Consider the following 27,088-nt stretch of genomic DNA (forward strand, 5'->3'; position numbering starts at 1 on the left):
CATGGCAAGTCGTACCCCATGTCATGCACATTCATGTATGTGCGGCTTCAAGTCGCAGCGACTTGAAAGGAGTTCCTGTTCTACTTTGGTCCGACGTTCATGCGACTTGAGGGCCATAGACTTCAACATAAACCCTCCATAGTCACATGAAAGCCGCACCTGAATAATGTACGGGCGACTTGTGTGCGACTTTGTACAGCATAAACTCTCATCCTTGGTCAAAGCCAAAGTCGCACTTATCCAAAGTCGCATCAGAGTTGTGTCAAAGTCACATCGAATCTCAATGAAAATCGCACAATTTTGAAGTCGCACAAGTGTGAACGGAGTCTAGGGGAAGCCTGGAGGGGCCGGAAGGAGCCCATAGTGAGTGATTGCAGCCTTTTCCTATCAATGATACAAAGTTTACTCTGCGCTGTGTAAGATGACAATGGCTCTATAGCAACAGTCTAATGTTACCTTGGCACTTGTTTGCACGCTACCAGGAAATGCACCGTGTGTGTACACCGCAGCAACCAGAAACCTGGAGGACAGCTTGATTTATTCTATGCCGCTATTAATAATATATTCAGATTGCTTTTTATACATCCTGAGATGCTTATCAGAAATTAATGGCATTGGGTGGGGAGTGGGGGATTTTGTAACACACAACTAACTTCCTGCTCCAGAGGTACATAGTTAGTCTGGCTGAAAAAAGACAAAACTCCATCCAGTTCAACCATAATAAAAAAAAAAGTTATAATCCTATACCCACTGTTGATCCAGAGGAAGGCTAAAAAAACCCAGCAAAGCACGATCCAATTTACACCTGCTGGGAATAAAATTCCTTCCTGATCCCCCGAGAGGCAATCTGATATTCCCTGGATCAACTTTACCTATAAATGTTATATCCAGTTATATTCTGTGTTTCCAAGAAACAATCCAGGACTTTTTTAAAGCAATTCACTGAGCTGGCCAGAACCAACTCTTGAGGGAGTCTATTCCACTTTTTCACAGCTCTCACTGTGAAGAAACCTTTCCGTGTTTGGAGATTACATTTCTTTTCCTCCAGACGTAAAGAGTGCCCCCTTGTCCTCTGTGATGACCTCAGGGTGAATAACTACACCGAGTTCACTATATGAACCACTGATGTATTTATACATGGAGATCATATCCCCCCCTTATGTATTATACATGGAGATCATATCCCCCCTTATGTATTATACATGGAGATCATATCCCCCCCTTATGTATTATACATGGTGATCATATCCCCCCTTATGTATTATACATGGTGATCATATCCCCCCTTATGTATTATACATGGTGATCATATCCCCCTTATGTATTATACATGGAGATCATATCCCCCCTTATGTATTATACATGGAGATCATATCCCCCTTATGTATTATACATGTTGATCATATCCCCCCTTATGTATTATACATGGAGATCATATCCCCCCCTTATGTATTATACATGGAGATCATATCCCCCCTTATGTATTATACATGGAGATCATATCCTCCCTTATGTATTATACATGGAGATCATATCCCCCCTTATGTATTATACATGGAGATCATATCCCCCCCTTATGTATTCTACATGGAGATCATATCCCCCTTATGTATTATACATGGAGATCATATCCCCCCTTATGCATTATACATGGAGATCATATCCCCCCCTTATGTATTATACATGGAGATCATATCCCCCCTTATGTATTATACATGGAGATCATATCTCCCCTTATGTATTATACATGGAGATCATATCCCCCTTATGTATTATACATGTTGATCATATCCCCCCTTATGTATTATACATGGTGATCATATCCCCCCTTATGTATTATACATGGTGATCATATCCCCCCTTATGTATTATACATGGTGATCATATCCCCCTTATGTATTATACATGGAGATCATATCCCCCCTTATGTATTATACATGGTGATCATATCCCCTCATATGTATTATACATGGAGATCATATCCCCCTTATGTATTATACATGGAGATCATATCCCCCCCTTATGTATTATACATGGTGATCATATCCCCCCTTATGTATTATACATGTAGATCATATCCCCCCTTATGTATTATACATGGTGATCATATCCCCCCTTATGTATTATACATGGTGATCATACCCCCCCCCTTATGTATTATACATGGAGATTATATCCCCCCTTATGTATTATACATGGAGATCATATCCCCCCTTATGTATTATACATGGTGATCATACCCCCCCCCCCTTATGTATTATACATGGAGATCATATCCCCCCTTATGTATTATACATGGAGATCATATCTCCCCTTATGTATTATACATGGACATCATATCCCCCTTATGTATTATACATGGAGATCATATCCCCCCTTATGTATTATACATGGAGATCATATCCCCCTTATGTATTATACATGGAGGTCATATCCCCCCTTATGTATTATACATGGTGATCATATCCCCCCTTATGTATTATACATGGAGATCATATCACCTCTTATGTATTATACATGGAGATCATATCCCCCCTTATGTATTATACATGGAGATCATATCCCCCTTTATGTATTATACATGGTGATCATATCCCCCCTTATGTATTATACATGGAGATCATATCCCCCCCTTATGTATTATACATGGTGATCATATCCCCCTTATGTATTATACATGGAGATCATATCCCCCCTTATGTATTATACATGGAGATCATATCCCCCCTTATGTGTTATACATGGAGATCGTATCCCCCCTTATGTATTATACATGGAGATCATATCCCCCCTTATGTATTATACATGGAGATCATATCCCCCTTTATGTATTATACATGGTGATCATATCCCCCCTTATGTATTATACATGGAGATCATATCCCCCCTTATGTATTATACATGGGGATCATATCCCCCTTATGTATTATACATGAAGATCATATCCCCCTTATGTATTATACATGGTGATCATATCCCCCTTATGTATTATACATGGTGATCATATCCCCCCTTATGTATTATACATGGAGATCATATCCCCCCTTATGTATTTATAGCGCAAAAAAATTAAAAATGCACTGGCAGTCAAATAGTACCGAAAGAAAGCTCTATTCGTGGGAAAAAGGACGTAAATTTCATTTGTTGCATGACTGAGCAATTGTTAGTTAAAATAGTGCACCGCCATAACGCAAAAAATGGCCTGGTCAGGAAGGGGGGTAAATCCTCTGGAGGGCAAGGGGTTTAAGCTGGACAGGGAAGTATACATGCTATAGCAAAAATAATCCCCACTTCCTGGGGGGGGGATAGTACTGCAAGAGAACCAGATCCATTCAAGCGAAAGGGGAAAACACATGATGCGCATGTTTGCAGCCAGTTATATCTTAATAGCATCATGGACCCCTGGGCATGTAATGCACTCCCTTCCAGGGAGATAATGACCGAAGCAGAAAGTGGGTGTGGCTCAATTATGCTACATATTGGGCATTGTTTTTTAATCTGATTAGAAACATCAAATAAACACAACCAGGGAATTATATCAAATTAAATTCACATCCCCCCCCCCTCCACCTACCCTCGTACATACTGTCCCACTCTCTCTACATACTGCCCCCTGTATACACTGGCCCTCTTTTCTACTGTATTCATTTTTTAAATTGTTTTTTTCATTTTTTTTCACAACACTGTTGGGGGTCTTTATTGAGATATCAGGGGTCTAAACAGATCCCTGGTGTCTCACTTTTGGGACACAGAAAGAGACGGGAGACATAGATTCCTCAGTCCCTTTCTCTGCAGCTTCAGCTGCAATGAAGATGAATGAACAGGAAGCGCTCTAAGGCTTCCAGTTCATTCACAAACTGAAGCATAGTAAACACAATTTGCAATGCTTCAGTTGTGAATGAACACAGGGAGTGATCAGTACCGATCACTTGCTGTGATCATAAAAGTGGAACTTTACCCAAACCCCCCCCCCCCCTCCTCCTCTCTCTCTTGTATTGAACTGTATTGTTGCTGTATTCTCTCCCGTTATATTGTAAAGCGCTGAGCACACTGTTGGCGCTATATAAATCCTGTATAATAATAATGTCTTTTTTTGGGGGGGAGTGGGATTTTGATAGGTATCCGGCCCCCTGCCTGCCAAATCGCTGCGGTGGTCATATCGGAAGTTCAGACCCTCCTTCCCCCACAGCCTCTTGGGACACGTCACATAACCTGACAAAGGATTTTTACTCTTTCCAAAAAGAAAAAAAAAACGTTTGTTTATACTAATATTTTGAATCCCCATTATAGATTCCCGCTTGCCGAAACAATAGTTCAGTCCGCTACAGGTTTAATGAGCGCCCTGGAAACTGTCCAATAGCAGTTTGTGAAAAGATCGTATAATTAACGTCCTGGCAGAGCTGGTGTCACCTTTCTATTTGAATAGGGCGATTGAATGTCCCTGGGAGATGGTCCCTTGTCAGCTGAGCTTAGTCTTCCTGGTGGTCATGTTCTTGGGTGCATAACTTTTAAAACAATGGAGCTTTATGCAGAAAAGAAAAACACAAGACAGAAAAAATAAAGTTGCTCTCAGCAACAACCCAAATTTTAGCTTTTGCTTTTTTTTCGTACTACAACTAGCTAAAAAGATTTAGGTCTATCAGAATCCAAAGGACATATGAGAGTGATATATACCAGCTGTCATTGCCAATTTGTTTTTAAAAGGTGCCATAGGCATCAGTTCCCCAGGTCTTCCGGGACCTAACTGCACAAATTACTCTATCAAAGTGACTTGCTCACCAGTGAGGGGCACTGATCACCAATGAAGGACACTGATCAGCAATGAAGGACATTGATCCCCAATGAAGGACACTGATCGCCAATGAAGGACACTGATCACCAATGAGAAGCACTGACTTCCAATGAAGGTTACTGAATACCAGTAAGGGGGATTCACAATCAATAAATGGCAATGATTATCAATGAAGGATACTGATCACCAATTAGGGGCACTGACCACCACTGAGGAGCACTGACCACTAATGAAGGGTACTGACCTCCAATGAGGGGCACTGGTCACCAGTGAAGGGCACTGATCACCAGTAAAGGGCACTGCTCACCAATGAGGGACACTGATCATCAGTGAGGGACACTGATCACCACTGAGATGCACTGACCACCATTGAGGAGCACTGACCCCTAATGAAGGGCACTGATCACCAATGAAGAGCACTGATATCCAATAAAGGGTACTGGCCACCAATGATGTTCAGTGATTATCAGGTAACAACTACTCCCACCAACCAGCAATGCAAAGGAAGGCAATGCACATTGAACACAAGTGAGGAGCACTGATCACCAATGAAGGTCATTGATCACCAATGAGGGGCACTGATCACCAATGAAGGACACTGATCACCAATGAGAAGCACTGACCTCCAATGAAGGATACTGATCACCAATGAGGAGCACTGACCACCCCTGAGGACCACTGACCACCCCTGAGGAGCACTGACCACCACTGAGGAGCACTGACCACTAATAAAGGACACTGATCAACAATGAAGGAAACTGACCTTCAATAAAAAGCACCAATGAAGGGTACTAATCACCAATGAGGGGCACTGATCACCAATGAGGGACACTGATCACCAATGAGGGACACTGATCACCATTGAGATGCACTGACCACCACTGAGGAGCACTGACCCCTAATAAAGGGCACCGATCACCAATGAAGAGCACTGATATCCAATAAAGGGCACTGGCCACCAATGAAGGGCACTGACCACTAATGAGGGAAATTGATCAACAATGAGGGGAACTGACAACCACTGAGGAGCTCTGACCACCAATAAAGAGTACTGATTGCCAATGAGTGGCATTCACCACCAAATAAGGGCAATGATTACCAATGAAGGATACTGATCACCAATGTAGGGCAATGACAATGACTGAGGAACACTGACCACTAATGAAGGGCACTGATCACCAATGAGGGGCACTTACCATCACTGAGGAGACTAACTACTAATGATGGACACTGATTACCAGTGAAGGGACTTTCAATGAAAGATATTGATCACCAGTGAGATGCACTTAGCAGCACTGAGGAGCACTAACTACTAATGATGGACACTGATCACCAGTGAGGGGAACTGATCTCCAATGAAGGACACTGATCACCAGTGAAAGGCACAGATCACCAGTGAGGAGCACTGACCTCCAATAAAGGGTAATGAATGCCAATGAGGGGCATTCACCACCAATAAAGGGAAATTATTACCAGTGAAAGAAACTAATCACCATCATGGGGCACTGACCACCACTAAGGAGCACTGTCCACTAATGAAGGGCACTGAACACCAATGAGGGACACTGACTTTCAGTGAAGGGCACTGATCACCAATGAAGGATACTGATCACTAATGAGAAGCACTGACTGCTAATGAAGGGCACTGATCACTAAGTAAGAGTACTGACCTCCAGTGAGGGACATTGATTGCTAGTAGGGATAACTGACAACCACTGAAGAGCTCTGACCACCAATGAAGGGTACTGATCACCAGTGAGGGACACTCACCACTATTGAAGGGCAATGACCCTCAGTAAAGGTTACCGATCACCAATGAGGGTCACTGACCACCACTGAGAAGCACTGGTCACCAATAAAGGACACGGGTTACCAATGAGAGGTACTACCCACCAGTGAGGGACACTGATCACTATTGAGGGGCACTGACCACCATTGAGGACCAGTGACGGACACTGACCATCAATGAAGAGCACTAATCACCAATGAGGGGCCCTGACCACACGTGAGGTGAACTAGCCTTTGTGCAACATTTGGAAATAGATCGCAACTGTGTTCATGACTTACCCCCAGCATATGATGCTACTCACTAAATCCGCTCCAAATTTCTCCTTTTTTTTTGCATTGATAAACTGCAGTAATGGGTTTCATTTAACATATCTGAGAGAAGAAGAATTCCCTATATTTTCTGTATCAGATAAAAAAGATTGCCCTTCCCTTCCTGCTATTGCTGGATAAATCTGGTTGGCTGTAGTGGAAACACAGACTGACCGAGACTATCTTTCCTCCCTTTTTTTCTTTGCAGGTGGAGTGGCCCTTTAACATTCCTTGTGACACCTCTCCCCACGTTGATGCCAGCAGCCTGCCTCTATCTCTGATCATATCATCCCACTGTTTGTGTGCTGTTTTAACCTGTTGCATAGGTAAGTGACACCAGAGTAATTTATTTACACAGTACACCGAGTGATGAGGTGTCACATGAATCAGGTAACATATCAATATTAACAGCTCCAAGAGGACCAATAAAAAAAAACAGCAAATCCAGAATTTCCAGCAGATAACTACAGTACTCTAATCGAGGCCTGAACCAGCAAACTGGCAAGATGGGCATCTGTCTGAGGTGCTGGAGTCTGTTCAGAAGGAAAAATATCTATGTGCTATACACACAATAAGGTTCCTTCGCTGAATACTGTGTATCTTCATTTCACTCTTCCAGCTGCGGGCCAGAAAAGTCCAGTTTTTTTATTTTTTTTATATTTCTGCACATGATTGTGTATTGCAAGTGCTTTACATTATGCTAAGTAAATAGTCTATTACTTACGTACAGTGCCATGAAAAAGTATTCATACCCCTGGAAATTTTCCACATTTTGTCATGTTACGACCAAAAACGTAAATGTATTTTATTGGGATTTTATGTGATAGACCAACACAAAGTGGCACATAATCATGAATTGGAAGGAAAATAATAAATGGTTTTCAAAATTTTTTACAAATAAATATCTGAAATGTGTGGCATGCATTTGTATTCAGCCCCCTTTGCTCCCCTAACTAAAATCTAGTGGAACCAATTGCCTTCAGAAGTCACCTAATTAGTAAAAAGAGTCCACCTGTGTGTAATTTAATCTCAGCATAAATACAGATGTTCTGTGAAGCCCTCAGAGGTTTGTTAGAGAAAATTAGTGAAAAAACAGCATCATAAGGGCCAAGGAATACACCAGACAGGTCAGGGATAAAGTTGTGGAGAAGTTTAAAGCAGGGTTAGGCTTTAAAAAAAATATCCCAAGCTTTGAACATCTCACAGAGCACTGTTCAATCCATCATCTGAAAATGGAAAGAGTATGGCACAACCACAAACCTACCAAGACATGGCCATCCACCTAAACTGACAGGTCGGGCAAGGGGGGCATTAATTAGAGAAGCATCCAAGAGGCCCATGGGAACTCTGGAGGAGCTGCAGAGATCCACAGCTCAGGTGGAAGAATCTGTCCACAGGACAACTATTAGTCCTGCACAATCTGGCCTTTATGGAAGAGTAATAAGAAGAAAGCCATTGTTGAAAGAAAGCCATAAGAAGTCCTATTTGTAGTTTGTGAGAAGCCATGTGGGGGGACACAGCATGTAGAAGAAGGGGCTCTGGTCAGATGAGACCAAAATTGAATTTTTTGGCCTAAAAGCAAAATGCTATGTGTGGCGGAAAACTAACACTGCACATCACCCTGAACACACCATCCCCACTGTGAAACATGGTGGTGGCAGAATCAGGTTGTGGGGATGCTTTTCTTCAGCAGGGACAGGGAAGCTGGTCAGAGTTGATGGGAAGATGGATGGAGCCAAATACAGGGCAATCTTAGAAGAAAACCTGTTAGAGTCTACAAAAGACTTGAGACTGGAGCGGAGGTTCACCTTCCAGCAGGACAACGACCCAAAACATACAGCCAGAACTACAATGGAATGGTTCAGATCAAAGCATATTCATGTATTAGAATGGCCCAGTCACAGTCCAGACCTAAATCCAATGGAGAATCTGTGGCAAGACTTGAAAATTGCTGTTCCCAGACGCTCTCCATCCAATCTGACAGAGCTTGAGGGATTCTGCAAAGAAGAATGGGCAGAAATGTCCCTCTCTAGATGTGCAAAGCTGAGAGAGACGTCCCCAAAAAGCTGGAAATGCAGTGAAAGGGGGTCCTACAAAGTATTGACTCCGGGGGGCTGAACACAAATGCTGCCACACTTTTCAGATTTATTTGTAAAAAATGTTGCATTTACTTAGTCTCTTCTTCCCTAGTGATTTAATTTCAACATTGTAACTTTGCAGCAAATCAAAAGGTGAGAGGCTTCAACAGGGGCTCATCTGTGTCAGTCATTTGTGAACACAACTAAGAGCTGCACAGGCACCAGGATTTACATGACTGTGCCACTTCTGAGCTGGCATCTCAATCCAGAAAGTACCGGTAGATGGTGGCCCTGGATGAGGAATGTAAAATGATGGAACCTCTGGGAAGGAAAGCAAATGAAAACATTGTTTGGTGGATTATTGTGATCTCTGTGAGTTGTGATAAATACCTGGAAGAATTACACTTACACATGACTTAGCGGCTGGCACCCCCTTTCACTCCTGCTGCAGCCCCAGAATGTAGGGGGGGAGGGGGGGTCTTATCCTCCTTAGATACAATAGGGCTCTTTCACACTTATACTGGACTGTGGTGCCCTTTGAAGAACGACTTGAATTCGGAATACTTTTCAGAAGGTATTGCCAGGCGGTGGGGTGACATTATATTGCAACCTCACCCCTTGATTTAATCCTGTAATACAGGGGTGGGCAACTGTGGCCCTCCAGCTGCTGGTGAACTACAAGTCCCATCATGCCTCTGCCTTTGGAATCATGCTTGTAACTGTCAGTTTTGCAATGCCTCATGGGACTTGTAGTTCTACAACAGCTGTAGGGCCACAGTTGCCCACCCCTGCTGTAATTCCATACTACCAGGCTGCAAACATGTGCATTGCATGCAGTTGCGGCTCAGCCCCGCTGAACATTGCCGGCATGGCATGTATACAGCTGGCTGTATTTTGCAAATCCGAGCGAGCAGCCAGGGGAAAAGGAGCAAAACCGGTCCTCAAATCAAATGCTCCATCACAGGCATACCGATGACATATAAAGAAAACTCTCATAGTGCCGTAAAGACCAATACATAATTGTATTTAAATTGCAGATAAATATGCACTGACAAGATTAAAATGGCAAAAGGCATCAAAGCATATGGATAATACCATCCAATCAGCTGCTGTCTAAATACCCAGTCCTGCTTCACGCGTGGTGACGTCACACGTCAAAAGGACCCAATACAAAGAGTGACTCCTGTGGGGGTGGTTACTACACTTAGTTGGCTTTCCCTCTATTCACATATTGTGTGTGTTGATTGTTGTGTTTTATCCTGTTTGCCATACTTTCTGTGTTCCTAATAAATGTCATTGCTTCACCTAGTTTTGGGTCCGGCTGTCACCGTGCAGTCCTACATGTCTGGTCAGACCTGCTCGGCAGGATACCAGTGTGTGGTGTCCTAACAATTAGATCCTTACAATATGTGGAGGGGTGACAAGCATTTTATTAGCTGACCGGAGCTTAGCAATGAGCCGGCCACGCAGTACAATCTGCTATACAATCTGCTGTACAATCTGCAGTACAATCTGCTGTACAATCTGCTGTACAATCTGCAGTACAATCTGCTGTACAATCTCCTGTACAATCTCCTGTACAATCTCCTGTACAATCTGCTGTACAATCTCCTGTACAATCTGCTGTACAATCTCCTGTACAATCTGCTGTACAATCTGCTGTACAATCTGTTGTACAATCTGCTGTACAATCTGTTGTACAATCTGCTGTACAATCTGTTGTACAATCTGCTGTACAATCTGCAGTACAATCTGCTGTACAATCTGCAGTACAATCTGCTGTACAATCTGCTGTACAATCTGCAGTATAATCTGCCGTACAATCTGCTGTACAATCTTTAGGTTTCTCAATGATAATGTAGTGCGAGGGTCTGCTGGACTGGATAGAAAATCAAAGGCATTGTAGAGATGAGCCCCACCACCCTTCACTACACTGCAGGGTTATAGGTACATTTAGGCCTCTTGTAAACGGCACTCCTGTTTGAGCATCTGCATTTCTGGACATCATTTCAGGCATTTGTTTTGCGCGTATTTTTGCGCGCATTCGTGTGTATGCGCATTTGCGTGCACAATACATTCCAAGGAAAATTACTGCAACTCCCTCCTCACTGGTCTACCGTTACACAGGCTATCCCCCCTTCAGTCTATTATGAATGCTGCTGCTAGACTCATACACCTTACCAACCGATCAGCGACTGCTGCCCCTCTCTGCCAATCCCTTCACTGGCTTCCACTAACCCAACGTATAAAATTCAAAATACTAACCCAGGGGTGGGCAAACTTTTTGACTTGAGGGCCGCAATGGGTTCATATATTGGACCCGGGGGCTGGACCAAGAGTAGATGAATGATGTGCATGTGTCATCCATAGTAAGTATAGTAATATTCCCCCATAGTAAGCATAGTAATTAATCCCCCATATAGTAATTCATCCCCCATATAGTAATTCATCCCCCATAGTAATTAATCCCCCATATAGTAATTCATCCCCCCTATAGTAATTCATCCCCCATAGTAATTCATCCCCCATATAGTAATTCATCCCCCATAGTAATTCATCCCCCATATAGTAATTCATCCCCCATAGTAATTCATCCCCCATATAGTAATTCATCCCCCCTATAGTAATTCATCCCCCCTATAGTAATTCATCCCCCATATAGTAATTCATCCCCCCTATAGTAATTCATTCCCCATATTGTGTCAATTCACTTACCTTTGCTCCGCGCGTTCCTCTCGCCGTGTTCCCGCGCCGTTCCGGTCTTCAGGGCGGACTGTGAGAGGAGCCTAGCTCCCCTGCTGCGCCGCCTCACGCTGCCCCACTCCTCACGCTGCCCCGCCTACACACATCCTGACAGGCAATGTTTGCCACGCTCCACGGGCCGGATTAAAAGGTCCGCCGGGCCGTATACGGCCCGCGGGCCGTAGTTTGCCCATTGCTGTACTAACCACAGCTTACAAAGCCACCCACAACACTGCCCCTAGCTACATCACCAACCTCATCCACAGATACCGCCCAAATTGTCCACTCCGCTTCTCCCATGATATCCTCCTCTCTAGCTCCCTCATCACCTCCTCCCACGCTCGCCTCCAGGACTTCTCCAGAGCCTCTCCCATCCTCTGGAACTCCCTACCACAGCATGTCCACCCCCCTCTGCCAATCCCTCCACTGGCTTCCGATTGCACAACGGATCAAATTCAAAATCCTAACACTGATGTACAAAGCTGTCCACCATACTGCCCCGAACTACATCACCGACCTAATATCCAAGTACCACCCAGCACGCACACTCCGCTCCTCACAAGACCTCCTTATCTCTAGTTCCCTGGTCTCCTCCTCCCATGCCCGCCTCCAGGACTTCTCCAGGGTGTCACCCATCCTCTGGAACTCCCTGCCCCAACCCATCAGATTATTACCTACTCTCCTCTCCTTTAGGCGCACCCTGAAAACCCACCTCTTCAGGGAAGCCAACCCCACCCCCTGCTAATTGCCGACCTCCTCCACTCTTCCTTCCCCCACAGCTATCTCCTCCTGTACCACCATCCCCTCCCTCCTAGATTGTAAGCTCCAAGGAGCAGGGCCCTCGAACCCCTCGTGTATTGCATGGTATTGTTACTGTACTGTTGCATGTTCTGTCCCCCTTTGTAATGTACAGCGCTGAGCGAACTATTGGCGCTTTATAAATACTGTATAATAATAATAATAATGTCCGGTCAGCCCCCACCCTCTCTGCCTTTAGGCGATCTTTGAAAACTCCTTTCTTCAGGGAAGCCTACTCTACCTCCACCTCCACCTAAGAACTGTACTTGAATCACCTCCATCAGATCATCCCCCGCAGCTATCACCTTTTGTATCACCTCCCCCTTCCTTTAGATTGTAAGCTCCACGAGCCGGGCCCTCCAATTCCTTTTGTACTAAAATGTATTGTAATTGTACTGTCTCCCGTTATATTGTAAAGCGCTGCGCAAACTGTTGGCGCTATATAAATCCTGTATAATAATAATAATATCGGCACATCATCAGGAAGCTTCAGCTTGGTTTTCTGAAGATGCACGGGAGCGGGAAACGCATTGAGACTTGAGTCGCAAGCGTCACTTCCAGTTCCCACTCCTACATCATATCCGGTCTATGGAACGCACGCTGACTCTGAACCTACGAGCGGTGGTCTGAGGGATTGGATCCCCCTAGTGACCTGTTTGTGTTGGTGCCCCCTTTGGCACCTATACCATGTGAGTACATAGCGGATTTTGCTTTTTTTTCTTACAATTTTAAATAAAATGACTGGACTATGTTACACTGTTTTGGGGCCTTTTCCCCATTTATATTTTGGGCTTATGAGGATTTTCCATTTATGATATTCATGTGCAGAGTGGTCTTGGTATCCTATGAAGAAGAGATAATCCCTTAGACCAGGGGTCTCCAAACTTTTCAGTCAAAGGGTCAGTTTACTATGCTTCAGACTTTAATGGGGCCGGATTGTGGTCAGTGGGGGTAGAAAATGTCCCGGGACCAGGATCCATGAGAATAAACATGGCCTCAGGGTTGGTGGTCAATAAAAAGAAGAGTATTGCCCCATCATTGGTATTAGTGGAAGGAATAGTAACCCGTCGTTGGTATCAGTGGAAGAAATAGTGCACCATTGTTGGTGTCAGTGGGAGGAATAGTGCCCCATCGTTGGTATCAGTGGAAGAAATAGTGCACCATTGTTGGTGTCAGTGGGAGGAATAGTGCCTTGTATCATTCAGAGGAATAGTGCCCCAAGGGCCGGTTAAGGCTGGCAAATCCGGCCCCCCGGGCCATAGTTTGGAGACCTCTGCTTTAGACACAAGACTTCATCCATACCGCTTGATGGCTGCTTAGATTTGGAGAGTTGGCAATTCAGCTGATCATGCAGTGGAGCACATTTGGTTAATTTTGAAGAAGAATTGGTCACTTTTATCAATTTTCTTTTCAGATACATTATGTGAAACTATTTATGTTTCATATATACCAATTTTTTTACACCAAACTTTGCATAGATTTGAAAGTCCAGCGCCTTCTTTTTAACATGTTTTCTTATAGATTATGGTGCATGTGGAGATGTTTCCATGGGCTCTGCCAAGCCTCTGGGTCCTAGCATAGTCGGTCTGCACATTTGAGCACACGCAGGTGATGAGGGAGATGGTTTTTGGACTTCCCAGTCTTTGCACGTGCATGGCATCTAGTTGATCCAGTCAACCCATAAGGACCATGTAGTTGTAGACCAGTACCAGAGGTCAGCTGAGATCATCCTTGAGGAGGTGTTTTGTGGCTCGGGGCATAACGGGTGCCACAGGCACAAGGTTTCTGATACTGTTATATGATGCCTTCAAGGACCTGCAACTTTATTTAATCTGTTATGGTATATTTTATTAACATTTTTGTAAATGTTGTGTGTTCTTTATAATAAAATACTGCTATGAACACTTTAACTCAGCTATAGAGAAATTTATTATTTCAGGTACTTATATATAGCGCCGTCAATTTACGCAGCACTTTACATATATATTGTACATTCACATCAGTCCCTGACCCTCAATGGGCGTACAATCTAAGGTCCCTAACTTACATTCATGCATACACATACTAGGGCCAGTTTAGACAGGATCAACCTACCAACATGTCTTTGGAGGGTGGGTGGAAAATGGAGTACCCAGAGGTAACTCACGCAGGCACGCGGAGAACATGTAAACTCCAGGCAGGTGGTGCCGTGGTTGGGATTCAAACCAACAAACCCTAGTACTGCCAGGCAGAAGTGCTAACCATTTTGAAACTGTCCTGCCCACGTCACTGTGGGTCTACTTTGGAGGGCTCTGGGAAGGTCGCGTTTGGGATGGTGGTCAAATGTGAGTTAACAGGAAGGTTAACTGATCTATCCTGGTCATGAATTATCAGTGACTTGTTTGCTAACTTGAGGCTGTACATCTATGTTAGGTTTACTCGTCTCCAAAAATGTAAACATCAAAAATGTAAACATCGCTGTATTTGAGATTGTGTGTAACTTTGACCATCACCATTGTATTGTCTTTTGTTGTCCCAACCAACCTTGGATCTTCATCAAACCATAATCCTCTTACATGGGTGTGACTCTACTGTATATTTAAATGATGATTATAGCAATATGTACTTTTTCCATATAGAACAAAGTATCACCACGGATGCAAATCCTCTCAATGACGACTTGAAGAACTACAGAGATTGTCATCTAGTCCGTTCCCCAAAGACAAAGGTTATTTGCTGATTATGAATGAAAATCGTTTGCAAACAAGATCTGTATCTAACTTTTATCTAAGTACTTTAAGAATTAGATTCAGAAATAGAACACACAACAAATAAAACATTTGTGTCTCTACAGCAGTGGCCTCGAAACTTTGGCCCTTTGCTTGCTTTTATCTGGCCCTTGGGGTTCTATTTTCATCCATCAATACAAATGAAGGGGCAGAATTCCTCCTGTTGACATCAACGATGGGGTACAATTATTCCCAATAACACTAAAGATGGGACACAATTCCTCCCAATGATACCAACGATAGGGCCCAGTGACAACAATGATGGGGCACATTTCTTCCCAATGATACCAACGATAGGGCCCAATGACAACAATGATGGGACACAATTCCTCCCAATGATACCAACGATAGGGCCCAGTGACAACAATGATGGGACACAATTCGTCCCAATGATACCAACGATAGGGCCCAGTGACAACAATGATGGGGCACAATTCCTCCCAATGATACCAACAATAGGGCCCAATAACACCAATGATGGGGCACAATTCCTCCCAATGATACCAACAATAGGGCCCAATGACAACAATGATGGGGCACAATTCCTCCCAATGATACCACCGATAGGGCCCAGTGACAACAATGATGGGGCACAATTCCTCCCAATGATACCACCGATAGGGCCCAGTGACAACAATGATGGGGCACAATTCCTCCCACTGACACCAAAGACGGAGAGTTCTTTAATCCTAATGACATCGGGACCTTTTCTTACTCCCACTGGCCATAGTCCAGCCCCCCTTAAGTCTGAAGGACAGTGAACCAGCCCATTGTTAAGAAAGTTTGGAGACCTCTGCTCAGTGCTCATTTTTTCCACTTGCCTGACTTGGCCTATATATCATATACTACTGACTATAAAAAGGTTTTCCAAACATTACGTTGATCTTCATCTGATGGAACTTGCTGTGCTTGTTTTGTAAAGCTGAACTGTAGGCAGATAAAAAGGACACAAATGAGTGCAGCTCTGTATTCATGTATAAACCCAGAAATGTATTTTACTTTTTTATTCAAGCTTTGCAAGTACCTGATTTTGTCCAGGTAACAGCCTCTTTCAGTCACTGTACAGCAAAGTGCAGACTGAGTGAGTAAAAAGCAGCACAAAGAGCCAATCAGTTATGATGCAGTGCAAGGGGCATGATGATAGGAGGAGAGAGCAGAGTGACAGAGAGATGAGCTTGTGAGTGTGCTGCTTCTCATTTCACTGTCCAGTCTGGGGGGAGGGACAAGACCTGTAAGTGGCACTGAACTGCAGTAGTGAAAAATCAGGTCTTATGCTATGCCAGAAAGGGTTGTGCTGCATAGCCGAACTGTGTAAATCTCAGGAATGGATAGCTCCCTTATAAGTGTTTAGCTGTTTGCTTGGAGTTCAATTTTAACCCTTTTTTCCCCTGCCCTGACATCCTGTTAGGTGGATCTTTACATCTGGGGGTGAGACAGACTTCCCGATTACTTTACCATTGTGATTGGCTGTCACAGTGGTCACATGATCATAAGCTGGCAGGACAAGGCACCAAGAGCTGTGAGCGCGCTATTAGCACAGAAAGCTCGGCCTTGTTCATGGATGCATATATACAATGTATAGCCATTAAAGACCACTCTCTTTGACGCCACACATATGCGCTACATTGGCGCAAAGAAGATAAAGCATCAGCACAGACGTTTTGGAATTAATAACTTCAAGTAATTTTTTTATGTACACATTGCAGGGACAATTTGCACACTTGTGTAGTGCCCTGTGGTTTACATAGTTTGTAGTGTAGTCACAGGCTTGTTAGAAGCCTGGGTGTGAGTCAGTGGGTTTACTTAAGATCAGACTGGAGGGCTCTACAGATCAGACATCTGGTACCTCCTGCTGGTTCTGGAACCTTGGAGAAGTTTCTAGAAGCTAGTGGGTGGAGGCCAGAAGGCGCTGATTTGCATATTTATGGAAATCTAGCAAATCCCCAGGCAGGAGGCCTGGTAAGGTGGTCTAATTAGCCCATAAATATGACAGCCTGGCTAGCAGGGGGGTTGGGTGGAAGTTGGAGTTCTGAGGTGTGCTGCTGTGTAGTCTGGAAGAAGACCCCAGAGAAGGGGGGTTCTTCCTCCAGGCTGAAGGTTGGAAGAATGAGAGAAGGAAGTTGACAGAGGGAACTCTACTGCCCTGCAGTTTACTGAGGAAGGACAGCCTGCTAGCCTGGAAGGAAACTAGCCTAACAAAAAGTCTGAAAGCAGTTTACCCAACGCTACAGGACACAAGGACAGTGGGAGTACCTCTACAATCCCAGGGACTACAAGGGAGAGGGATGCTAGGTGCCATACCCAACCAGATCTCCGTGGGCAGTGTTACAAGTCTGTTCTAGAATCTCTTGCTCTGGGATACTCTTCAAGCCAGGTGGATGGGTGATTTCTAGCTGGGGACTAAAGAGCTTCATATAAAAAGGGGGCCAAGTGCTCCTTACAGAGACTGTATAACTGATCCATCAAGAGACAGATGTCACTCCAGAGCTGGGGTGGACTGACAACTCATGGGGCCCCCAGGCAATAGGGGATCATGGGGCCCCTGTGTCCTTGCCCAAACTCAAAAAAGCCTATGAAAAAGGTACCAGGCGCATCTCATGGGGCCCGCTACTAACCCTGGACCCTTGGGCAGTGCCCGAGTTTCCAAATGGTCAGTCCGCCCCTGCTCCAGAGGGAGTAGAAAGTCAAGGATCAATCCTTTTTTGTACACAATTTAGGAAGTTTGTCCTCGGAGTTATTGTTTCAAGTCAAATTGGGCATCCCATGTACCCCTAGAACCTATCCAAGTTGTTTTCCCCTAAATAAAACAAAATGACTGACTCATAGACTGATAAAAAGTTGGAAAATGTGTGTTGCCTGGCTGTACAGAGATAAGGGGGACCCAAAACCAGCAGCTCTCAAGGTGGTAACGCTACAATTGGCAAACACAAAGTAAATTCTAATCTCTGGTATTTAAAATAAATCTTCCCTTCTAAATCCCTTACCCCAGGGAGGAGCCCATCGTGTCCCTCACATGGTGACACAGATGTTCTTCACCCATCCAGAAAAGTGGGACCTTCCTCCTAACACATGGTCTTCTGCACTCCCAGCCACTTATCAACCACAGTCCCTACCATTAGGCCCCTAAATATTCCCCAGAAAACCAAAATGATGAGCATACCAGATTCCCTAACAACATATCAAAGGAGCCTCCTTTAAAAGCCACCTACACCCTGTTACACACCTAGAAGTAATGAAGATCTTTCAGCAAGATAATTTCTTCAACACAACAGAGTTTGGTTGCATGGGTATTGGGAAATACAGGTATTAACTGCTTGCTTTGCAGAATGCAACACACTTCACTGAACACCACCGCACCAGCCACATGGTATGATGTGCTCTACACCTGAGCTACTGAAATCTGACAGCAACAGGCTTTTCAAAACAGAGGTGCTAGGCAGAGCCTGGAAAACATGAAAAGGAGTCAACAACTCCACCTACTGGTGGAAAAACAGAATAAAAAATCTTGATATACAACATCTTCCTGGCTGGGAAAAAAAAAATTTGAAAAGTTTGTGGCCACAACAAAGTAAAAAACAATACGCAAAACTACAGATTCCCCTTCATCACGCAATAGCATTGCGCAGTATCCATAGTGTTCATTTTACTTTTCCGATAAATACTTGTTATGTGTAAACAAAGCTGTACTGATTAAGGCAACATACAGCATACAGAGACCCTGCATCAGAATGTCTGTGTTGCACACAACTAACCTGCTGAACTGGGGCTCCACTTCATCAATAGAGTTCTAGTCATAAGTAAGGAGTTGCTCGCTCAGTACCTCTGCCATTCAGAAAATGAGGTTGATTTACTAAAGGCAGATAGTCTGTGCACTTTGCACAAGTGCAATTGCTCAAGAGCTTAGTAAATGAGCAGAAACTCTGCTGACTTCCATCATCCAATCACGTGCAAGCAAAAATGCATTTTTTTAAATTTCCTTGTACGTGATTGGGTATTCTTTGCAAATTGGAGCATTACCTCATTTACTAAGCTCTGAAGCAACTGCACTTGCAGAATGAAAGGGCACTTTGCAAAGTGCACAGTCTATTTGCCTTTAGTAAATCAACCCCAATGTCTTGAATTTTTTAAATGATTACAAGGCACTCTCTGATTGGATGAGGGGGACAGCAGGGAAAGATGATGCCACAATCATCACCTCATCTAATCAGAGAACACCTTGTAACCACTGAAAAAAATCCAAGACATTTTCTGAATGGCAAAGGAGCTGAGAGACCACTTGAGTTCACTTCACTGTATAGGCAGCATTTCGCTCTAGTGCCCCCCCAAGTGACCAGTACTGACGATATATAGCAGTGGTCTCCAAACTGCAGCACTTTGGTAGCCTTTATCTGGTGCTTGAAGCACTATATCTCCCATTGATATAAGGCACTATTCCTCCAACTGACACCAACAGTAGGGCATAATTCCTGACACTAATAATAGGGCAATATTCCTCCCACTGATACCAATGATGGGGCAATATTCCTCCCACTGATACCAAAGATGGGGCACTATTCCTCCCACTGACACCAATGATGGGGCACTATTCCTCCCACTGACACCAATGATGGGGCACTATTCCTCCCACTGACACCAATGAAGGGGCACTATTCCTCCTACTGACACCAATGATGGGGCACTATTCCTCCTACTGATACCAACAATGGGGCACTATTCCTCCCACTGACACCAACAATGGGCCACTATTCCTCCCACTGATACCAACAATGGGGCACTATTCCTTCCACTGATACCAACAATGGGGCACTATTCCTCCCACTGACACCAATGATGGGGCACTATTCCTCCCACTGACACCAATGATGGGGCACTATTCCTCCCACTGATACCAATGATGGGGCACTATTCCTCCCACTGATACCAACAATGGGGCACTATTCCTTCCAATGACACCAACAATGGGGCACTATTCCTCCCACTGATACCAGTGGTGGGGCACTATTCCTCCCACTGACACCAATGATGGGGCACTATTCCTCCCACTGATACCAATGATGGGGCACTATTCCTCCCACTGATACCAATGATGGGGCACTATTCCTCCCACTGACACCAATGATGGGGCACTATTCCTCCCACTGATACCAATGATGGGGCACTATTCCTCCCACTGATACCAATGATGGGGCACTATTCCTCCCACTGACACCAATGATGGGGCACTATTTCTCCCACTGATACCAATGACGGGGCCCTATTCCTCCCACTGACACCAATGATGGGGCACTATTTCTCCCACTGATACCAATGACGGGGCCCTATTCCTCCCACTGACACTAACAATGGGGCACTATTCCTCCCACTGACACCAATCATGGAGCACTATTTCTCCCACTGACACCAATGATGGGGCACTATTCCTCCCACTGATACCAACAATGGTGCACTCTTCCTTCTACTGATACCAGCAATGGGGCACTATTCCTCCCACTGACACCAACAATGGGGCACTATTCCTCCCACTGATACCAACGATGGTGCACTATTCCTCCCACTAACACCAACGATGGTGCACTATTCCTCCCACTGACACCAACAATGGGGCACTATTCCTCCCACTGACACAAACAATGGGGCACTATTCCTCCCACTGATACCAATGATGGTGCACTATTCCTCCCACTAACACCAACGATGGTGCACTATTCCTCCCACTGACACCAACAATGGGGCACTATTCCTCCCACTGATACCAATGATGGGGCACTATTCCTCCCACTAACACCAACAATGGTGCACTATTCCTCCCACTGACACCAACAATGGGGCACTATTCCTCCCACTGACACCAACAATGGGGCACTATTCCTCCCACTGATACCAACAATGGGGCACTATTCCTCCCACTGACACCAACAATGGGGCACTATCTCTTCTACGGACCACCAACCCTGAGACCATGTTTACTCCCACCGATGCTGAGCTCAGGACATTTGGACCCGTTAGCAACAATTCATCTCTTCATTAGTCAATCTTTAATTCATGATGGGTTTTTCTTTTTTACTCTGGAATGTTAACAACACAGCTAAAAAGTCAATGATATCTTGCACCTTGTTGCCTTTGTCTCTATTGTCATCAGCAGTCATACTCTTTCCACTACCACCCAGGACATAATCCTTGCTTATCTCTCAAATGTCACTAAATATTGAAAATGTTTGTAATTTAGCAAGAGATTTAAGATTTGGATACATCTAAAGATGTAGGCACCCCCATGTAAAGCACCACTCCGCCCAAAAGTGTCATTTCAGTTATAGGTGGAGTGTGTTGGGCACATTCTTCATTCTTCTTTCTTTCGGAGTGAAGAGGTTTCCCTGCCCTTGACCTTTAGGGGTTAGTTGTAAACTTGCCGGGTGCAAGCTGAGACTTTAGAGTTGGATTCACATCTCTGCAACGGTGCGTTGTGGTGATATTCATTTTGAATGTCACCCCAATGTACTAAGGCAGCTCACCTGTGTTTGTAGCGCACCACAATACTCAGCAATGTATTGTAGTTCATTGACTTGCGTTACAAAAAAAAAGAAGAATTTAATCAAGATAGGGTGTATTGGTAAGTCATTTATTTTAAATGGTTTAAGTTACGCAACACACACGTTAACATACATTGCAATGGCACCCCCATACACTAAAGGCTTTTTAATGGGGGCGGCTGGGGAAGGGGGGGGTAAAAACAGGCTATTGAGCCACAGTTTATCCCATCCCAAATCAACCCCCCCGCCCCTAGGCCACCAAACAGATCCTAACAATACAGCCAGACTGGGCTGTACAATGCCGTGGCCAAGGTGCTTTGCGGTTGCAACATTATTAAAGGCTGTTTCACATTCGCAGTGGACTGCAGTCTATGTTTGGATCACTTTTTAGAGGGCATTTCACAGGCAGTGAGGAGGCATTACATTTCCTCCTCACCACCAAATTTAACACTGTAATGCCACACTACTGTGCTGCAATTACATGCTTCGCAAGCATTGGCGACGTGGCCCCATTGAACTCAATGGGTGAGTTCGACCGGCAGTACCGCCTGGCAAACTTTGCACTCCCCATAAGGCTTCCCACCTACAGAAGGTGTACAACCCCGTCCAGCTGTATTTTGTCTATTCAGGTTGGTGGCTAGAGGGTGATAAAACCATGGCTTAGTGGCAGTTTTGCACTACCCCCCCAACTGCTCATCTAAAAGAAACCTGCCTCAGGCTGCAGAGTTTGACAGGCGGCACAACTTGTCAGACTCACCCACTGAGTTCAAACTCTCGGCTTGCAGTTGCATTGCCGTCCTGCAATGTAAAATTGCCACTCGACAATTTAAAAAGAAAAGTTAAAAAAAACACCTTCTGAATCAGTGGCGTCCCGAGGCAGGCGCAGGGGGGTGTGCGCCGCACCGGGTGACACCTACCGCATGGGGTGACACCGGACCCGCTCCATGAAAAGGTAAGTTGTAAAGCAAGCCGACGATCCCCGCAGGATGGATCGGTGGATTGAGCATAATGGATTGGAGTGCGATCCATTATGCTCCCCAGTCCGCAGATCCGATCCATGCTGCGGGGATCGTCGGCTTGCTTTACAACTTACCTTTTTGTGGAGCGGGTCTGGTGTCACCCCGTATAGGTTGCATGCCGACGATCCCCACAGGATGGATCGGATCTGTGGACTGGGGAGCATAATGGATCGCACTCCAATCCATTATGCTCATAACGCCGATCCGATCAATTCTGTGGGGATCGTCGGCTTGCTTTACAACTTACCTTTTTGTGGAGCGGGTCCGGTGTCACCTCGTATAGGTTGCATGCCGACGATCCCTGCAGGATGGATCGGATCTGCAGACTGGGGAGCATAATGGATCGGACTCCGGTCCATTATGCTCAATCCGCAGATCTGATCCATTCTGCGGGGATCGTCGGAGGGGGTGTCACCAAGTGTTACTGCACCGGGTGACACCAACCCTAGGGATGCCCCTGTTCTGAATGCCTGTCAGCTGCTGCTATTCCACCCTCTAAAAGGACCAGGGGCGGACTGACCATTTGGAAACTCGGGCACTGCCCGAGGGCCCGGGGTCAGTAGGGGGCCCCATGAAATGCCCTGGTACCTTTTTCATAGGCTTTTTTGAGTTTGGGCAAGGACACAGGGGCCCCATGATCCCCTATTGCCCAGGGGCCCCATGAGTTGTCACTCCGCCCCTGGAAAGGACCCTAGGTCTAGAACATCTGATGAGGTACAGGTGACTTATAAGGGTCTAATACCATATTTTATCAATACAAATCAATCAATCAAGTCAGATGTATTTTATAAAGTAAAATGCAGTTATGTGTGCTAAATAGCCATCAACCAAAGGCTCAGCCCGGGTTCACACTACAGCGGTGCGGTAAATCCCATGTGATTCACACAGGAACCGCATCGCATTCCTGTACAAATCACATGCGATTTGTATGCGGTGCGATCAGAGCCATACATTTTGTATGGCTTTATTCGCACCCGCACCAAAAACATTCAGGACCCTATTTTGGTCCGCACTAGAATCGGATCGCATGGGTATTCACACCTATGTGATCCGATTCTGCACATCGCACCCGTTTTGCAGATCGATGTTGGGGTGTTGTTAACTTAACATACACACCGCATCGGTTCGTATGAACAGGGTGTGATTCTGATGCGGTGCAGAATTTGCACTGAAAACGCATCAGTGTGAACCAGTGCTTAATCTGAGTGTTCCAATTAAAGGGTCACTCCTCCCAAACATTATATTTTAGTTTTAAGTGGAGTCTGGCTGAGTCAGTCTCTGGCTTCCTATACGTCTTTGATTCTCTCCATGGGATCTCCCTGCTATAATACCCGACTGTTCCTGTCAACCTGAGAGTGACGTTTGTTTCTGCCACTTTCACACACACTTGTCTTCCATGTTCCATAATGTAAAATACATTTCAAAAATCCATCAGGGATGGTGGTAACCCCTCATAAGTCCCTGATCACACCGATCCGACTTTGAAATTGTGTGACTTCCGGTGATGTCATTTCGACTTGCGGTGCGACTTGCAAGACATCTGGGGCTTGCAAGACACAGATCTCTATGCAAGTCGCACCTGAAGTCATGCATGTACTACATTAGAAATCGGTGTGGCTCCGACCAAGTCAGAATTGCACAGATATGACTGATTTAATTGCGGACAATAGGGTGCGGCTTGACATGCGATCTTAAACTTGCATGGTATGTCAAATCGCACCCAATGTGACTGGGCTGTAATGGTCAAAGCCAGTGAACTCAGGTAGCGCATAAGTAGAGTCCCTGAAATAGAAGAGACATTCAGGAAGTGCAACTCTCCAACATCTACCAAAAACTCAAATATCAGTTTTAGGTGGAGTGACCCTTTAAAAAAAATTGACAAGTTTTAATTTCTTCCTAATCTGCGGGGGATCACTTTGCAGTGACAGTAAATGCAGCCTGAGAAGAGTTATCTGAGTATGATGCTGGCTACATATACAGTATATACTGCTTTGTGTATTTTAAGATATATGTATATACTGTTATATGTATTATAAGATCTTTATATATACTGCTATATGTTACCTATATGTATATACTGTTATATGTATTATAAGATATATGTATATACTGTTATATAAATAAGATATATTATTTGTACTGTATATACTACTATGTATTATTATCTATATGTATATACTATTATATGTAATATTAGATATATGTATATACTACTACGTGTTACTATCTATATCTACTATATACTGCTGTATGTGTTTTAAGACATATGTATATACTACTATATATATTTATATACTATTATATGTATTATAAGATACGGTATATGTATATACCACTACATGTTATTATCTATGTGTACACTGTATACTGTTATATGTATTATAAGATATATGTATATACTATTATGCATTACTATCCATATGTATATTCCGGTGTGTGTGTTTTAAGATATATGAATATACTACTCTCTGTTACTACCTATATGTACTGTATACACTGTTATATGCATTTTACAATATATGTATATACTGTTTTAGTATTGGAAGCTATATGTATCTACCGCTACATGTTACTAACTGTAAGTATATACTGTTGTATGTATTATTTGATATATGTTTATACTACTATGTGTTACTATATATGTATATTCTGTTATAGGTATTATAAGCTATAGTGTGTATCTATATATACAGCATATATATATATATATATATAATATTTATCTACTGTTATCTACTGTATTATACACTGTACTGTTTTTTTGTACTGCTACGTATTTATTTCTGTATGTATATACTATAATATTTATCATATGCTGTATCTATATACTATAAGTGTTAACTATCTATATGTACTGTATATACTGTTATTTTGTGTGTATATATATATATATATATATATATATATATATATACAAAGTAGCAGTATTATACATATGGGCTGTATGTATATACTGCTATGAATTTTATATGTATATACTGTTGGTATAGTAAGATATATGTATATACTGTATTATAAGCTATAGCTCTACTGTTTTTCTTGTACTGCTACGTATTTATTTCTGTATGTATATATTGTAATATTATATATATTATATATATACTGTTGGTATAGTAGGACATATGTATATACTGTATTATTAACTATACTTTTTTTAATGCTCTGTATTTATTTCTGTATGTATATTCTGTAATATTTATCATATGCTATATCTATATACTGCTAAGTGTTAACTATATATATGTACTGTATATACTGTTATTTGTATTACTAGATATGTTAGATATATATATAAAACATATGAGCTCTATGTATATGCTGCTATGAGTTTTATATATATATATACTGTTAGTATAGTAAGATATATGTATATACCGCTATATGTCATCATCTATATTCATATACTGTTCTATGTGTTACTAGGTATATATACGGTATATAATGTATATACTGTTCTATGTGTTACTAGGTATATATACGGTATATAATGTATATACTGCTATATGTGTTACTAGGTATATATACGGTATATAATGTATATACTGCTATATGTTTTAGTGGTTATATATGACTCTATATTTCACTGACACCACTGACAAAAGTTTACACCTAAATGAAGGGAATAGAAGTGTCAGTAAATGTAAAGCTCACACTTACAAACATTTACAAATCCTACCAGCCAACATTTTGCAATGTCATCATAACTCTAAGGCTGCCGAAATAAATGCATTGATTGATACACCTTCACAACCTCGGCATTGTGATTTTTTTTTTCTTTTAAATCCACTAACCAAGATTGAAATGCGCGGACGTAAAGTCCGCTGGCTCCAACAAGTAGGGTACTCTGGAGTGGAAGGGGACAGGCAGCGAAGGGGTTAAACCACGCGTCGTGCATTGATGAGATGGTAGAGAGCGGCTTTGACGGACGCAGAATTTTCTACACAACTTGGTAGCCCACTTACCCGATGTATGGGTGACTCATGTTGGAGGCTGGCCTCTGGTCTTACGCTGAAGCATGCAAAGAGGCACCAGAAAGCTGCAGTGTGCAAAAAGAACACAACATCAAAAAATAAATGCGAGAAGAGCAGCTTTGTCCCCGGTGTGATCCCACTGCGAGGATCCCCCAGTGTGCCAGTCCTGTCTGCCCGTCCTGTCCCTGGACTGAGGGCACACTGGTTGCTAGGGTGAGACAGATAATGATGCTTTAGCACAAGGTAGGCAGGAAATTGCGGAGCCAATGGCGGTGAAATCCAGCCTCTCGCTTCAA

General features: G+C 43.6%; 1 protein-coding gene across 2 annotated transcripts in view; it reads right to left on the reverse strand.

Moving 5' to 3' along the window:
- The window catches only part of ERICH3 (glutamate rich 3), a 132,117-nt gene extending 105,029 nt beyond the window's left edge, over positions 1 to 27,088 (reverse strand). For both annotated transcript variants that reach the window (XM_089692167.1, XM_089692168.1), the window contains exon 1: positions 26,784 to 27,088. In XM_089692167.1, the coding sequence (XP_089548293.1) occupies positions 26,784 to 26,803 (20 nt within the window). In that variant the 5' untranslated portion in view covers positions 26,804 to 27,088. The remainder of the gene's footprint in view (positions 1 to 26,783) is intronic.

Source organism: Staurois parvus, unplaced genomic scaffold, assembly GCF_062004578.1.
Source record: "Staurois parvus isolate SC_StPar_1 unplaced genomic scaffold, SC_StPar_1.0 ptg000578l, whole genome shotgun sequence".
In the NCBI taxonomy this organism is placed as follows: domain Eukaryota; kingdom Metazoa; phylum Chordata; class Amphibia; order Anura; family Ranidae; genus Staurois; species Staurois parvus.